The sequence below is a fragment of the Oncorhynchus nerka genome, linkage group LG22, assembly GCF_034236695.1.
Source record: "Oncorhynchus nerka isolate Pitt River linkage group LG22, Oner_Uvic_2.0, whole genome shotgun sequence".
NCBI lineage: Eukaryota > Metazoa > Chordata > Actinopteri > Salmoniformes > Salmonidae > Oncorhynchus > Oncorhynchus nerka.
Window position 1 is genome coordinate 11,998,924 of NC_088417.1, and position 17,651 is coordinate 12,016,574.

General features: G+C 42.9%; 1 protein-coding gene across 6 annotated transcripts; it reads right to left on the reverse strand.

Moving 5' to 3' along the window:
- Positions 1-7,356: 7,356 nt before the first annotated feature.
- On the reverse strand, positions 7,357-16,844 carry LOC135563738 (B-cell receptor CD22-like). 6 transcript variants are annotated; one of them, XM_065006932.1, is made up of 8 exons: positions 16,661-16,841; positions 15,800-15,874; positions 15,116-15,502; positions 14,681-14,986; positions 14,281-14,544; positions 8,407-8,521; positions 8,231-8,300; positions 7,357-8,079 (listed from the first exon to the last, which is right to left on the reverse strand). In XM_065006932.1, the coding sequence occupies exons 2-8, from the start codon at positions 15,846-15,848 to the stop codon at positions 8,020-8,022; spliced, it is 1,251 nt and encodes a 416-aa protein (XP_064863004.1). In that variant the 5' UTR covers positions 15,849-15,874; positions 16,661-16,841; the 3' UTR covers positions 7,357-8,019. The 6 variants fall into 6 exon arrangements, with proteins under 6 accessions (XP_064863004.1, XP_064863000.1, XP_064863003.1 ...); XM_065006928.1 differs by having other exon boundaries at positions 15,116-15,874; positions 16,661-16,839; XM_065006931.1 differs by having other exon boundaries at positions 14,681-14,953; positions 15,116-15,874; positions 16,661-16,837.
- Between the last annotated feature and the right edge of the window lie 807 nt (positions 16,845-17,651).

Consider the following 17,651-nt stretch of genomic DNA (forward strand, 5'->3'; position numbering starts at 1 on the left):
AGCTATTCTGTTAGCCGTATACTGACGTAGGTTTCACATGAACATACAGTGAAACTAAACCGTATTGACCCCCTTTCTGGTTCTCTATTTTTGCTCTTTTTTTTAATACTGAATGTTATCAGATCTTCAACCAAAACCTAATATTAGATAAAGAGAACTTGAGTTTCCAAATAACACATTTTGTTATAGTTATTCATTTATTTCATTAACAAAATTAAGCAACACCCAGTTCCTCTGTGTGAAAAAGTAATTTGTCCCTTACTTTCAATGACTGGTTGTGTCACCATTTCAAAACACACAATCAAGTCTACATGAGAGTTGATAAAAAGCAACAAATGTAAAGTTTTGGAATGTTCTACTAAAAGTCCAGACCTAATTCCAATTGAGATGTTGTGGAAGGATTTGAAACGATGCTTGAAAACCCACAAATGTCGCTGAGTTAAATCAGTTCTGCACAGGAGAGTGGGACAAAATCCCTCCACAGCAACGTGAGACACTGATCAACAACTACAGGAAGCATTTGGTTGGAGTCATTTCAGCTGAAGGATAAACAACCAGTTATTGAGTAAAAGGGGCAATTACTTTTTCACACAGGGGCATTGGGTGTTGCATAACTTGGTTGAAGAAATAAATGAAATAAATACGTCATTGTTGTGTTGTTAGTTCACTCAGGTTCCTTTCATCTAATATCAGCTTTTCATTGAATATCTGATAACATTCAGTATCAAAAACATGCAAAAACTTTTTCACAGCCGAGTTTAAATCCAGACTATTAAATACACTAATCAGGAATTAACTGTAAACTTTTCTACACAATTAAAAAGCTGGAATATAGCACATCCCATAAAATATAATGACTTGTGGTTATTCCTTTATCTCTGATTCATAACTAGTTGTTATTGTGTGGAAGACTCACCTGACATAAAGAGGCCAATGAGAAAAAACATGTTCTCAGGACAAGCCATGTGAGAACTCACACACTACTGATCACCTGAAACAGTACAAACATACACTTACTGGTGGAGTAACTTAACTCACACAACACATTGCATTAAACCATCTCCATATCAACTACACTATATCCTTCAGTTGTAAAGCTAATACATGAACAAACAGCAGTACATTAGAACATATTGAATCTCATTACTCATAATTAATCTCCTTTAATTTATTTTGAACATTAAAATGAACAGAAAATATAGTGAAGAAGTCGATACTTGCCTTAGACGGTAACGTAAACTGTCTACAGCAGAAACTGTCACACACATAGTGAGGTCTGACAAACTAAAGTGATGAAATTCATGTGGCATATCTCACATCTCAACAGTGACGTACTTCCTAATATGTGTATGAGAAATTATTTTCAAACAATTCTTCAGTATTTATTGTCCCTTTCTCGGGGTAGGACAGGTCAGCAGTGTTTTGAAACGGGCCCCCAAATCACTATGTCCGCCCCCGACACATTGTTAAATAGAACAAATGAAACTTTCATCATTATAACCATCTCCCTCTCCTCTATCTTCCAGGCCTGAATGGGAATGTGTGTGGGATTTAAACATATAGTTAAACCATGAACCAAAATCCACTATTCATTTATGCAAGGAGGACATGGGTGCCCTCTTCGGTTGTCAAGTCTAGATGGGATTAAGCTTTTGTCAAAATTACAGCATTTTAGCTAATCCTAACACTTTTTTATACTTCAATTTAGAATTTCATAACCTGCTATGTTAATTCTCCTAACTTGCTGCAAAAATTCTCCCAAACTTGCTAGAAAACTCAATTTTGACAAAAGCTGTATCCCTTCTAGACAAAACCCTCAACCTTCCCAAAGGCCTTCTGGGAGAAGGAGACCCAGGAACTGAGGGCGTACTTTACCCAGCAGGTGGGAGCCGACCTCCCCCAACAGGTGGTCTCCCAGGCTTCAATGGGAACGTGTGTGTGATGTTTTTTCTAAACGAGTTAAATCATAATCGTTGAATAGAACAAGTGTAGACCTTACCGTGAAATGATGACTTACAAGCCCTTAACCAACAGTGCAACTCAAGAAAGAGTTAAGAAAATGTTTACTAAATTAACTAAGGTAAAACATTATTAAAAGAAACACAAAAGATGTGCAATAACAAGGCTATATTCTTGGAGTACCGGTACAGAGTCAATGTGGGGGTACAGGTTAGTCGAGGTAATTTGTACATGGAGGTAGGGGTGAAGTGACCATGCATAGATAATAAACAGCGAGAAGCAGCAGTGTACAAAACAAATGAAGGTGGGGGGTAAATGTAAATAGTCCGGTGGCCATTTGATTAATTGTTCAGGAGTCTTATGGCTTGGGGGTAGAAGCTGTTAACGAGCATTTTGGTCCGATACTTGGCGCTGTGGTACCGCTTGCTGTGCGGAAGCAGAGAGAACAGTCTATGACTTGGCTGACTAGAGTCTCTGACACTTTTTGGGTTTTCCTCTGACACCGCCTAGTATATAGGTCCTGGATGGCAGGAAGCTTGACCCCAGTGATGTACTGGGCCGTACGTACTACCCTCTGTAGCGGCTTACGGTCAGATGCCGAGCAGTTGCCATACCAGTCCGTGATGCAACCGGTCAAGATGCTCTCGATGGTGCAGCTGTAGAACCTTTTGAGGATCTTGGGATCCATGCCAAATCATAGGGTTGTCACATCATTTTCTCCACATGAAAAACAGACTTGGTATGAAACAGAGTAAGTGTAATTGTATGTGACTGATTCTCACACACACCACTCAACTTGTCAGGCTTGAATAGGAATGTGTGTGGGATTGAAATCATGAACCAAACTCCACTATTCATTTGACTCAAGACAAAAAAGGAAAAGTTACATTTGAGCTCGATGCAAAACATATGGTTGTCACATTATGTTTCAACATGAAAAACAGACTTGGTATGAAACAGAGTAACTGTAATTGTATCTGAGTGATTCTCACACACCACTCAACTTCTCCTACACCAACTTCCTCTTTGAGGTCTATTTGCAAAGAGGAGCCTGGTGGGCTGGATGCCACAGAGACTGTCACGATCTTCCTCCTCTTCATCTGAAGAGGAGAGGCGAAAAGGATCAGAGGACCAAAATGCGGCGTGGTATGTGTTCATGATGAATGTTTAATTAAATAAAGAACTGAATACAAAAACAATAAACAAATAAAGACCGTGAAGCTATCATAAGGACTGTGCTGACACAAGCAACTAGCATAGACAATCACCCACAAACAAACAGTGCAACCCAGGCCACCTAAGTATGATTCTCAATCAGAGACAACTAATGACACCTGCCCACCCCAACTCACGCCCTGACCATACTAAATAATGAATACAAAACAAAGGAAATAAAGGTCAGAACGTGACAGAGACACTCTTTTCACTCCACTTTGATTATATAAAGGTTAAATACATAAATAAAAATAGGTTTGGTAAAAGGAATATGGTTAAGAAAATGCTTTCCTATCTAGGGTTGGAAGACAGCGTTTGGTACCCTGAGTTTACAGTGGCAAGAAAAAGTATGTGAACTCTTTGGAATTACCTGCTTAAATTGGTCATACAATTTGATCTGATCTTCATCTAAGCCACAACAATAGACAAACACAGTCTGCTTAAACTAACAACACAAACATTTATACGTTTTCACGTCTTTATTGAACACACGAGTAAACATTCACAGTGCAGGGTGGGAAAAGTTTGTGAACCTTTGGATTTTAGAACTGGTTTACCCTCCTTTGGAAGCAATAACCTCAACCAAACGTTTTCTGTACTACTGAACTGTTTCAGTTCAGCAATATTCTTGTGATGTCTGGTGTGAACTGCTCTCTTGAGGTCATGCCACTGCATCGCAATCGGGTTGAGGTCAGGACTCTGACTGGGTCACTCCAGAAGGCGTATTTTCTTCTGTTGAAGCCATTCTGTTGCATCACTCAACTTCTGTTGACCTTCAATTGGCAGACAGATAGCCTTACAATCTGCTGAAAAAAGTCCTGATAAACTTGGTAAATCATTTTTCCGTCGATGATAGCAAGCTTTCCAGGCCCTGTGGAAGCAAAGCAGACCCCAACCATGATGCTCCCTCCACCATACTTTACAGTTTGGATGAGGTTTTGATGTTGGTGTGTTGTGCCTTTTTTTCTCCACACATGATGTTGTGTGTTCCTTCCAAACAACTCAACTTTAGTTTAATCTGTCCACAGAATATTTTGCCAGTAGCGCTGTGAAAGCAATATTTGTTTTTGGACAGCAGTGACTTCTTCTGTGGTGTCCTCCCATGAACACCATTTTTGTTCAGTGTTTTACATATCGTAGACTTGTTAAAAGAGATGTTTGCAGGTTCCAGAGATTGCTGTAAATCGTTAGCTGACACTCTAGGATTCTTCTTAATTTCATTGAGCATTCTGCGCTGTGGTCTTGCAGTCACGTTTGCAGGAAGGCCAGTCCTAGGGAGAGTAGCAACAATACTGAACTTTCTCCATTTATAGACAATTCGTCTTACCGTGGACTAATGAACATCAGGGCTTTTAGAGATACTTTTGTAACCCTTTCCAGATTTATATAAGAACAATTCTTAATCTTAGGTCTTCTGAGATCTCTTTTGTTTGAGGTACAGTTCACATTAGGCAATGCTTCTTGTGAATAGCAAACTCACATTTTGTGAGTGTTTTGTATAGGGCAGGGCAACTCTAACCAGCATCACTACTCTGGACGGTTCTGACCTAGAATATGTGGACAACTACAAATACCTAGGTGTCTGATTAGACTGTATACTCTCCTTCCAGACTCACATTAAACATCTCCAACCCAAAATGTAATCTAGAATCGGCTTACTACTTCATTTACATTTACATTTAAGTCATTTAGCAGACGCTCTTATCCAGAGCGACTTACAAATTGGTGCTTTCACCTTATGACATCCAGTGGAACAGCCACTTTACAATAGTGCATCTAGGTCTTTTAAGGGGGTGAGAAGGATTACTTTATCCTATCCTAGGTATTCCTTAAAGAGGTGGGGTTTCAGGTGTCTCCGGAAGGTGGTGATTGACTCCGCTGTCCTGGCGTCGTACTTCGCAACAAAGAATCCTTCACTCATGCTGCCTAACATACCCTTGTAAAACTGACTATCCTACTGATCCTCGACTTCGTCGATGTCCTTTACACAATAGCTTCCAACACTCAACTCAACAAATTGGATGCAGTCTATCATAGTGTCATCTGAATGTCACCAAAGCCCCATATACCACCCACCACTGAGACCTGTATGCTCTCGTTGGCTGGCCCTCGCTTTATACTCGTCGCCAAACCCACTGGTTCCAGGTCATCTACAAGTCTCTGCAAAGTAAAGCCCCGCCTTATCTCAGCTCACTGGTCACCATAGCAGCACCCACCCATAGCACGCGCTCCAGCAGGTATATTTCACTGGTCACCCCCAAAGCCAATTCTTACTTTGGCTGCCTCTCCTTCCTGTTCTCTGCTGCCAATGACTGGAACGAACTGCAAAAATCACTGAAGCTGGAGAGTCATATCTCTCTCACTAACTTTAAGCACCAGCTGTCAGAGCAGCTCACAGATCACTGCACCTGTACATAGCCCATCTGTAAATAGCCCATCCAATTACCTCATCCCCATACTGTTATTTATTTTGCTCCTTTGCACCCCAGTATCTCTACTTGCACACTCATCTTCTGCACATCTATCACCCCAGTGTTTAATTGCTATATTGTAATTATTTTGCCACTATGGCCTATTTATTGCATTACCTCTCTTATCCTACCTCATTTGCACACACTGTATATAGACTTTTTCTATTGTATTATTGACTGTATGTTTATTCCATGTGTAACTCTGCGTTGTTTGTGTCACACTGATTTGCTTTATTTTGGCCAAGTCGCAGTTGTAAATGAGACTTGCTCTTAACTTGCCTACCTGGTTAACTAAAGGTGAAATAAAAATAAATCAAAAAGAGCTGTGAGTCTCTTGTTAAGTCTATAAGAGCTTTGCACATCTGAAATGAACAATATTTCCACATTATTCTTTTAAAAAATTCTTCAAGCTCTTTCAAATTGGTTGTTGATCATAGCTTGACAGCCATTTTCATGTCATGTCATAGATTTTCAAGCCGATCAAAACTGTAACTTGTACAATTAGGAACATTCAATATTGTCATAGTAAGCAACTCTGGTATATATTTGGCTTTTTGTTTTAGGTTGTTGTCCTGCTGAAAGGTGAATTTGTGTCCCAGTGTCTTTTGAAAAGAAGTCTAAATCAGGTTTTTCTCTAGTTTAGCCTTTGCTTAGCTCTATTCCATGTATTTTTATCCTAAAACACTTTATGACAAGCATACCCATAACATACTGCAGCCATCACCATGCTTGAAAAAATGAAGTGTGGTACTCAACGATATGTTGGACATAGAGTGAATTTATTGTCCAAATGTTTTGCAGTTTTACTTTAGTGCCTAATTGCAAACATAATGCATGTTTAGGAATATTCTAATTCTGTACATGTTTCCTTCTTTTCACTCTGTCATTTAGGTTAGTATTGTGGAGTAAGTACAATGTTGCTGATCAATCCTCAGTTTTCTCCAATCACAGCTGTTAAACTCTGTAACTGTTTTAAAGTCACCATTGGCCTTATGGTGAAATCAGTGGAGGCTATAATAATAATGGAATGGAGCAAATGGAATGGAATCAAACACATGGAAAACATGTTGGATGTATTTGGTACCATTCCACCTGTTCTGCTCCAGTCATTACCACAAGTACGTTCTCCCCATATAAGGTGCCACCAACCTCCTGTGGGTGAAATCCCTGTGCAGTGTTTTTCCTCTCTGGCAACTGAGTTAGCAAGGATGCCTGTATCTTTGAAGTGATTGGGTGTATTGATAAACCATCCAAAGTGTAATTAATAAACTCACTACGCTCAAAGGAATATTCAATGTCAGATTTCTTTTTCATTTAATCCATCTAGAAACAGGTGCCCTTCTTTGTGAGGCAATGGAAAAGCTGGTTATATCTGTTTGAAAGTTGCTGCTTGACTGAGGGACCCTACAGATAATTGTATGTGTGGGGTACAGAGATGAGGTAGTCATTTAAAAATCATGTTAAAACTAGTATTGCACACTAAGTGACTCCATGCAACTCATGTGACAAGTTAAGGAAATCTTTACTCCTGAACTTATTTAGGCTTGTCATAGAAAGGGTGTTGAATACATATTGACTTTCAGCTTTTCATTTTTATGTCTAAAAACATAATTCCACATTGTGTGTAGAACAGTGACACAAAATCTCAATTTAATCCATTTTAATGAGATGTTAAATGTTGGACCAATAAGACCAAAAGATTTCATGGAAATTGAATGTAAAGGTTTTTATTGCAGGGCAATTAATAAACAACCTTAATAAATTCAGTCACAATTATTTATTCAATTTAACACTCAACATAAAAGCTGACGCGATAACTTCTAAATAGATATAAACTGAAAGTAGATGACATTGTTATTCTGGGAACTGCACAAAAGATGAAGATAAACAGTGACTAGTAGATGTTAACACCATTCTGCCATCATGTAGACTTCCTGCACCAACTTCCTGTCTTGTATCAGACCACTGTCTCTCCAACTAACTGTCTCTTCTCTCCTCAGTCATCATTGACTTTATATGGTCTTAATCTGCCTTCAGTGAGCTAGTTGAACTCAGCAGTTCCTCTATACTGGAACCCATTAAACAGATGCTCTGTGAACTCAACACTCAAAATAAATGGTCAAAAATAAAGAGTAGCCTACATCATCATATCACCATTATTGTTACAGTTAAACATTTTTCCCCCAGCAAATTTTACAAATATGCAGATAATCAAAGAGTACACAATTATAAAGGTAACAAAAGTATCAATTTAAAACTAATACACAATGACAATATTGTACATAAAAACACTTCATACCCATTGGAAAAATAATTAACATGCACCTCTTTTATTGACTTGTGCTTAAAGACCATCTAGGTTGTTAAGTGGTGGTTACTGGTTCCCTCTACCGACCGTGGCCTGGTTAGAGCACACTGTCCCAACCGGGGAGTTCTGTGGAGAGAACACAGAGAAAGGAACAGTTGTCAGGACCAACACATCAGAAGAATAATGACTTCATAGTTACAGTTGGTTACACAACACAGTATTCATTCAATTCTTCCTTAAACACACATTCTAGATGGGTTTTAAAAGGTTATTCTACCATTCCCACCAGTCCCTGTGAACGGTCTGTCATGTCAAACCCACTGGGGAGTCGAGATGTTCTCCTCCTCCTGGAAGACAAGAATAAAGGTATTTTGACATCATTTAGGTTTTCATATACAAAAGCACAATCAGCATGATAATATGTTAAAATTGAGGCTGGGAATAACTTTTTACCATGCAAAGAATACGATCAGGCTGAAAAGGAAAATCAACCCCAAGGTTTTTCCTACAATCTCAAAAACCTTTGGGTTAACAGGCTCTTCATGCCCTGTAAATAAAACACAGCCATCTGTTCCAAAAAGAGGAAAAAAGAGGAAATATTTTGCACATTGTTTAATATTACAAATTATACACATACTGTAGATGTACAGATGTAAGATCATAATTTATCCAGTATTGTTGCAGTGAAATAATCCTGCAGCAAAAGGATCTGAACGTTTCCTCCGTAATGTTGATCCATTGGTGGTGAGTCTATTAGCTGGACAAAATAAGGCTACATGAAAAGTGCAATACTATTAATATAACCACGTTTCAGTGCAGGATTCTGTTGAATATATGCAAATCACAAAGCTTATCTGTGTTTCCCACAATGCAATAAACTTCTAAGCAACAATATAGTGATCAAATTAAGATCTTAAAACCGTATCATACCTAGATACATACAGCAGGTGTCACGTTCTGACCATAGTTCTTGTGTGTTTTCCTTGTTTTAGTGTTGGTCAGGACGTGAGCTGGGTGGGCATTCTATGTTGTGTGTCTAGTTTGTCTATTTCTATGTTTGGCCTGATATGGTTCTCAATCAGAGGCAGGTGTTAGTCATTGTCTCTGATTGGGAACCATATTTAGGTAGCCTGTTTTGTGTTGGGATTTGTGGGTGATTGTTCCTGTCTCTGTGTAGTGTTCACCAGATAGGCTCAGTCACTTTGGTTTTTTCTTTTTTCCTTGTTTTGGAAGAGAAGAGAACAGCGCCATTCTCCTTGCGGAGATGGTGCTAAATACATCAACACGGTCGGTCCCTGGGATTGGGCTGGCCAACACGATTCGGTTTGCTTGGAAGGAAAAGGAGTTGGAGCCTTTAGAACGTGAAACTTTTGGAAGGATAAAATTGATGAGGATTCTAAAGCTGACGGTGAAGGACGTGTTTTGTTTCCAAGGCAACTCGTTGGAGGAGCATACGACGTGGCACTATATACAGAGGAGAAACACGATGATATCCTGAGAAGGGCAAGAGCAGTGAGAGGTGAGAGGCCGATGAGCCACTATGAAATAACAAGCCTGGCGAAGAATAACTTTAGGGTTGTAACTGTCAACATTTACAACCCTTACGTTAGGACGAAGAGGTGAGGGCCTTTCTGGGGAGATACATGGATAACGTCTCCTCAGCAAGGCACCTCAAAGACTCCCTTGGGTTTTGGAATGGGAGGAGAGGCTTCCAGGCCCTCCTCAGGGGAGGACCCAAAGGGACATGGTGGCTACCTCCATCCTCCTGCTATGTTCTCCCTAGGGGCTGACAGGGGACGTTGTATTATGCACGTCAGCCCCCATTTTGCAGGCGCTGTATGGCCTACGGACACATATTCGCCTCGTGCAGCACAAGAAAATGCAGATTTTGTGGATCTGAGGAACACGAGGCGAGGATTGTGACAAGCCTAAGACGTGCCACGGGTGTGGCTCGTCAGCACACCTGTGGCGGGGTGCCCGGCTCGTCAGAGGTCATATGCGTCTGCGGCTGGGGGGGAGCAGGAGCGGGGGATGGGGGAAGAAGAGGAGCGGAAGGAAGCACACCTCATGACCAGAGTACAGGTCCAGAGGGGAAGGCCGCAAGGAAGGAGGAGGAGCAAGAAGCGGAGGATGGAAGAGAGAAGGAAACGGAAGGCACGGGAGTAGGAGAACCAGGAAAAGTGGCGGAAGAAGGCAACCGAGTGGAGGAGCATGAGAGAGAAGAAAGCGAGGGAGGAGTGTTGGAGAAGGAGACGGTGGAAGAGCAAGTGGACTGGGGGAAAGTGCCCTGGTGGAAGAGATGAGGGGTATGGTGGAGGAGCTGGCGGGGGGTGGTATCTCTCCACTGCCGCCATCACCAAAGAAGAGAATGAAGAGGAGGGTGCGATTGGCCGACAGTGAGAGGGAAGGGATGGCCAAGAGAGTTATGGGGGTGGGAGAAACATCTGGGCTGCTGCTGGTTTCCCCAGGCCCTCAACTTCTGTTGGGTGGGGACACACCTAACAAGATTCAGGACTGGGTACAGGAGGAGGTGGGGAGTTTTTTGTTTTAGCCTCCCCAATTTTTTTTTTCCAATCCAGCTGCAGCACTGGGGAGGGGGAGGATTGTGGGGGTAGACCCAGGGTGCAGGGCACCCCCGGAGCCAAACACTAATCCTGCATCCTGGGTTGGTGAGATGGAGGAAGAGGGGGGAATGTCGGGAGTACGGATGGTGTTCTCACCGGTAGATATGGAGCAGGGGAGCATCGGGTGAGTCTCCTGTTTTTGTTTTTTTCTGTCTGGGTTTAGAATTTGAGTGTATTACATGTTTTTATTTTTTCATGGGGAGGATGGGGAGGGTGAGGGTTATAGGGGTGGATGTCACGATAAGGGATTGTAAATTTAGATTAGTGGGGGTGTATGGGCCACAGGCGGTGGCAGACAGGAGGGAGATGGTGGACTGTCTGACGCCCCTGTGTGTCACAAATAGGAAATTAGTGATAGGGGGGGATTTTAATACAGATTTAGGAAGAGGGGGGGATAGCAGTGCGGGCGCCATTGCCAGGCTAATGGCTTGCCATGGTCTGGTTGATGGTGGCCTGCACACTACTCCGAAAATGGACGGTCCTACATGGCGCAACTCCAGGGGGGTTGAGCGGAGGCTCGACTATATTTTTGTACCCAGGTCTTTGGGTAAGTTGTCTGGGCGGCTGTTGCCTGTTTTCTTTTCGGATCACGACGGGGTGCTCCTGCAGGTGGGGTCGCCAGTCTGCCTCTTTGGTAGGGGGTACTGGAAGTTAGATCAGGATGTGCTGGAGGAGCAGGATTTTGTTGACGGGTTTAATGGTTTCTTTTGGAGGCTTGAAGGCCTCCGGTCCATGTGCGAGGGGGTGTTAGAGTGGTGGGAATTAGTTAAGGTGAGGATTAGGGCTTTTATAATAGGGTATTGCAAGAGGGAAAAAAGGGAGGAGAGGAGGGAGGTGGATCGTATCCAAAGGTTATTTGAACTCGAGTACGAGGCAGGCAGCCTCGGCGGGTCGTTTGACTGGGAGAGATCCGCAACCCTAATGGCGCAGCTCAGGGAGTTGCAGGAGCGGAAGGCTCGAGCTTTCCTGGAGCGTGCGCATAGTGGCTTTCTAGAACATAATGAGACTGCTATGTTCTTTAAGTCGGTTAGGGCCAGACAGAGTAGGAAGGTAATGCATGGCGTTAGGGAAGAAAATGGTAGTATAGTTAGAGAACCAGAGGATATGGTCAGGGTGACAACTGATCATTTCCAAGGTTTATTTAAGGAAAGGGAAATCGATGTAGAGCAGGGAAATGTGTTTTTAGAACACTTGTCCAGGCGGTTGCCGGAGGACATTAGAGAAGTGATGGATGCCCAGATTTCACTAGAAGAGGTTGAGAGCGCTCTTAGGAGGATGGGGAAAGGGAAGGTGCCTGGGATGGATGGGCTGCCGGCTGAGTTTTATCTCAAGTTTTGGGGTATACTTGGACCAGTGGTCCTCGAAGTCTTGAAGGCCATCCTTGAGACGGGGGGGTCCCGGGGGATCAATGGCTGTTGGTGTGCTGTCACTTTTATATAAGAAGGGGAAGTAACAGACCTTGGCAACTGGCGGCCGTTGACCATGCTGTGTGTAGATTACAAGCTACTTGCAAAGGTTTTAGCAGACCGGTTGCGCACAGCCCTTCCCTACGTCGTCCATGAGGATCAGACGTGCGGGGTAGAGGGCCGCTCTATTAGATGGAACCTACAGTTAATCAGGGACACCATCGCTTGGGTTGAAGATAGAGGACTGCCTTTAATGGTAGCAGCGCTAGATCAGGCGAAAGCCTTTGATCGCGTGAATAGATCCTTTTTATTCAGAGTGTTAGGTCGATTAGGATTTGGGGAGAAGTTCATAGGATGGATTCGTACATTATATGTCGGAGCGGGGTGCCAAGTTAGTGTAAATAGTCACTTGGGTGACGTTTTTGACCTCTCGTCTGGGGTCAGGCAGGGGTGCCCACTCTCGGCTCTCCTCTTCGTTCTGTACATGGAGCCTCTGGGGGCTGCCATTAGGGCAGACACAGAGGTGGAAGGATTGTTGATCCCTGGAAGTGGTGGGCTGCGTGTTAAGATGACGCAGTACGCCGACGACACTTCCTTGCTGCTGTGCAAGGACTCGTGCCTGACAAGGTCCCTTGCCATCTTTGGGGATTTCACCCGAGCGTCGGGAGCAGTTCTGAACCATGCAAAGTCTTCCGTCAAGTTTTTCGGAAGATGGCGCGGTAGAACGGATGTGCCTGGGGGGTTATCTCTCTGTGAAGGGGCCCTGAGGATTCTCGTGGTCCATTTTGAGACCTCCGGCTCTGCGACGCTAAACTGGAACATGCGTATCGCAGTGGTACAGAGGAAGCTAGCAATGTGGAAGGCTAGGTATTTGTCTTCTATGGACAAAGGTGGATGTGTTGCCGTCTCTTTTGTATTTGGCGTACATCTACCCGTTGCCGGCTTGTCTGAGGAGGCCTCTAGTGAGGCTTGTGTTTCAGTTTATGTGGAGTGGCAGGTGCGAGTGGGTCGCCAGGGCACGCATGATCTGTCCCATCGGGGAGGGAGGTAGGGGGGTACCACATTTCCCCCTCAAGTACACCCGTCCGGTTACCTCCTGCGGGTGTTCTTCTCGTATCAGGCGAGAAGCGTAATGGTGTGGTCTAACACGGGTCCTCGGGCGGAACAGCTGCCGTGGCACTTTGGTCATGCGGCCAAGTGGCTGCGTGCACACCCTGAGGTTGAAGTTGCCCGAGTAGGTTTAGATCACAGGCACCTGTACGAGGAGGTCAGAAAGGCAGGCAGTCCGGCGCCTGTAGTGGGCATCTCGGAAGTGGTCTGGGAGGGAGTGCAGGTGCGGGGTCTGGACAACAGGCTCAAGGACCTGTATTGGTTGAGCCTCCATAAGTGCTTGCCGGTACGTTCCATCATGTACCGGTATAGTTTGGTGCAATCCCCCACCTGTCCAAGATCCTCTTGTGGCAGGGAGGAGACTGTGCGCCATGTGTTTTGGGACTGTGCCTTTGCCGGAGTAGTATGGGCTAGGGCACGGGTGTTGTTAGGTTTGGTAAGGGGGGATTTTGTATTGACGTGGGCCAGGTTAGAGAGAGGTGTAGGGAGAGCGAGAGGGACGGATAGGGACAGGTTTCTGCTCTGGCTTCTCATGAGTCTCTTTAAACGGGGGGGCTGTGGGAAGCCAGGCAGAACATGGTGAAGACAGGGAAAGATTGGGGGTGGAGGGATAGTGAGGAGGGTGGAAGGAGATTTGAGGGGGAGGATGAAGAGGGAGGAGAGGAAGTGGGGGCAGCATGCTGCTCGGGAGAGGTGGAAGTGGGGTTTAGGGCTGGGTGTCATTTAGATTTGTAAGGGGATAGATTAGGGACGGGGATATAGGGAAAGGTATTTTGTAGTGTGACGGGGAGGGAAGATGCTCGCCTGAGGTTTTGTTTGGGGTTTATGTTTAGTTAAATTAGTTTAATTAAAATACCATTATTTGTGTATGTATGAAAATTATGAGTTGTAAAGAATGAATGGTATTGAAGATAATAAATTATTTTTTATTAAAAAAAATAAAAAATAGGACTGTTTTTGGGTTTTGCCACGTTTTGTAGTATGTTCATGTTGAGTTTCTGTCATTAAATAACCATGGACACTAACCACGCTGCGCTTTGGTCCTCTCCTTCCCAGGAAGAAAGCCGTTACAGCAGGCATGCAGAAGTACCTCTTCTACATCCACGCATTTGAAGGCGTGTCCACATACTCTTGAATATATATATTGTATATCTAACCTACGATTGTGCCCTACGTGCCCATTTTACCTTTAATAGCCAGCTGCACTTCATTTGACTTCCCACAGCCGTGACTATTTCTTCCTTCACAGTAGTACAGTCCTCCATCAACAGTCACATTGAGGGTGTAACTCTGTCCAGATGCTACCTGTGTTGTTTTACCCTCACTGATCTGGAACCAGGTGAAGTTTGTCAAAGGAGGGTTGGCTGTACTGCTGCAGGTCAGATTAACACAGCTGCCCACTGATACTGGATCAGCTGGACTGATGGAGGCCAAGGTGTCCTTAGGAGAGACTGGGGGAGAGGGGTTCATTTACAATGTATCTGGATATGGTATATTGAATAGTCTAATCAAAACCACTCTATTACAATCATCAGTGAAAACATGATAGAATGATCTATTCTTCAGGAACCGGTGACTAAATCTTACATGAAACGTTAAGCATCATGTTATGTTCAGCTGTCTTGTTGCTTGTCCCTACTGGGTAGACTGCAGTACAAGTGATGTTCTTCTCATGATGAAGGTATGATGGAGTGAAGGTCACCGTGGAGAGAACTGATTTGGTTTGGTCTGGATTCTCCTGCAGTTGGTTTTCAGTTGTGAACTGTGTTGGGAGAGTCCATGTCAGCTCAGGGGGGTGTTCGGGACAGGGAGTGATAGCAGAGCAGTTCAAACTGACAGGGGTCCCTTCCTTCAATTCACCTGAGACAGAAAGGATGGGACTGGAAGGAAAATCTGTAATACATTGCAGATAAAGACATTTTACACTAGTAGAACAAGTGGACAGTTGTTCTACTCTTATCTTTGATGCAAGGAATCTAAACTGGAAAAAATTGTTGGTTTTAAAGATAAATAGTCTCTTACCACTGACAACTATATTAACAGACTTATCAGGATCTGTTGAACGGTATGGTTGACTCTCAATCCTGAAGAAGTATATATTAGTGTAATTGGTGGTTACATTGAAGAAGACTGTGGTGCAGTTCTTCTGGGACATGTTTCCAGTTATCTTCCCTTGATATCTGTTGACCATCTTACTACTGTTAAATATCACATTGTCCGGACGCTCACGAAAGTTTGAGTTTTCTTTAATCCACACTCCAGAGAGTAGTATTGCGCTGTTAAATTTATCCTTATGTTGGTCAGGAATATCAAATGAACATGGGATTTCCACACAGGAGCCAGTCAGTACATCCAGTCTATCTGGCATTGTGGTGATCAAATTTCGTTGGCCAAAACAGGCCAAAACACCTGCAACATGAAGGACAATATCAGGGAGGTAATATGATCTTTTCAGTACAGTCACTCTCTCTGCAGCAAAAAAATATATACTCATTTCAATGTACAGGTGATTCCTGATGTCACAACTCCATGCCCTAAACTGGATCATGCACATATCTGGAGCACAATGTTTGAATCCAGACTATTAAACTATGCTGTTCTCTACATTGAGACAGATGGGAATACAGCTCATAGTATGAAACATCATCCCTTGTACTTATTCCTCTGTCTGATTCATAACTAGTTGTCGCTGTGTGTAAGACTCACCTGATATAAAGAGGACAATGAGAAAAAACATGTTCTCAGGACAAGCCATGTGAGAACTCACACACTACTGATCACCTGAAACAGTACAAACATACACACATTTAGTAACTCAACACACTGCCCCTCCTTACCTTCAGGCTCAAACCCAACACCCGAGCGAGCACTCCATTCTCCCGCTGAGCTCCCGCTCAGGCTGTCCAAGCTCTTTTCTGTCCTGGCACCCCAATGCTGGAACCAGCTTCCCCCTGAAGCTACCTGCCCATCTTGCGAAAACATCAGAAACCCTACCCCTTCAGGGCATTTTAAATCATCCCACAGCACCCCCCCCCCCACACACACACACACACTAGCTCTGACTTTGCTGATACCTGCTTGAGTGTACTCACCTGACTATCATAAGATGAATGCATGTCGTTCTGGATAAGAGTGTCTCTGCTAAATTACTCGAATGTATTACATTGAACCTTAATGCGTACAGTGCATTCAGAAATTATTCAGACCTCTTGACTTTTTCCCCTCGTTGTTATGTTGTTTAAAATGGATGAAATTGTTGTCTCCCCTCAATCTACACACAATACCCCATAATAACAAAAAACATTTTTTAGAAATGATTTGTCATTATGGGGTATTGTGTGTGGATTGATAAGTAAAAATAATTGAATGCATTTTACAATAAGACTAAAGTAACAAAAAGTGGAAAAAGGAAAGGGGTCTGAATACTTTCTGAATGCAGTGTATGGCTTTCAGTTGTGAAGCTATAACATGAACCAACAGCAGCAGCATTTCAAATCATTACCAGTAATAACAGTTCAGTGAGTCTTAACATTAAAATGAAAAGATAGTGAAGAAGTTGACACTTGCCTTACGATCTTGAAAAGCGATCACAGAAAAGGAGATGATATCACACCCATAGTGAGTTCTGACAAACTGAAGTGTTGCAATTCAAGTTGGACAATGGCATGTGATGTACTTCCTATTCCTTATAAGTGAACAAAATTATTTGCATTTTCAAAAGAAGTAGTATAATTTTCTACTAATTATATACAGTCAAAAGTTTAGACACACCTACTCAAGTGTTCTCTTTTACTATTGTCTACATTGTAGAATAGTGAAAACATCAAAATTATGAAATAACACATGGAATCATGTAGTAACCAAAAGTGTTAAACAAATCAAAATATATGTTATATTTGAGATTCTTCAAATTAGCCACCCTTTGCCTTGATGACATTCTTGCATACTCTTGGTATTCTCTCAACCAGCTTCATGAGGTAGTCACCTGGAATGCATTTCAATTAACAGGTGTGCCTTGTTAAAAGTTATGCATAACATACAGTCTTGTACACAAAGTCAACAGACCTCAATACCCTGCTACGTGGGGATAGTATGCATCCCCTTCCCCTCAGGAATGATCTACCATATAGCCAGTTGTGCAGGGTTAAACAAATCTGTGGCCAACATTCAGATTTTGACAGCAATGCTAAGAAAATGAAAAATACATTTAAATTCAGAGGCTACATGGAAAAAAAACTCTTGATGTTGCAACGATGAAAAGATCTCAAAAACCACTAGAGGAAATGCTAAAAACTTAACCAAAGAATAAAAACAAATCTTTTGCACTAAGTACACCAAGTGTTCAGAGAAAATTAAAGCAATCCTGAAGAAGCACTGGCATATTCTGCAGTCAGACTATAGAATGGCAAACCTCTTCAAGGACCCCCCACTGGTGGTCTATAAGTGTGGTCGCAATATTGTGGATAGTTTAGTGAGATCTGACCTGCCGCCTGAGCCCACTCAGACACTCTTGACACACAATCCAAATTGGAAATACCAATGTGGCTCATGCTCACAG

What these genes read in the sequence shown, in the direction of transcription:
- LOC135563738 (XM_065006928.1), bottom strand. Translation starts at nt 15,647, where the DNA reads ATGTGCATGATCCAGTTTAGGGCATGGAGTTGTGACATCAGGAATCAC. An exon ending in TGTTAATATAGTTGTCAGTG is followed by an intron (nt 14,987 to 15,115) that starts GTAAGAGACTAT and finishes AATGTATTACAG; the next exon opens with ATTTTCCTTCCAGTCCCATC. An exon ending in CTGATCGTATTCTTTGCATG is followed by an intron (nt 8,301 to 8,406) that starts GTAAAAAGTTAT and finishes CTTGTCTTCCAG; the next exon opens with GAGGAGGAGAACATCTCGAC.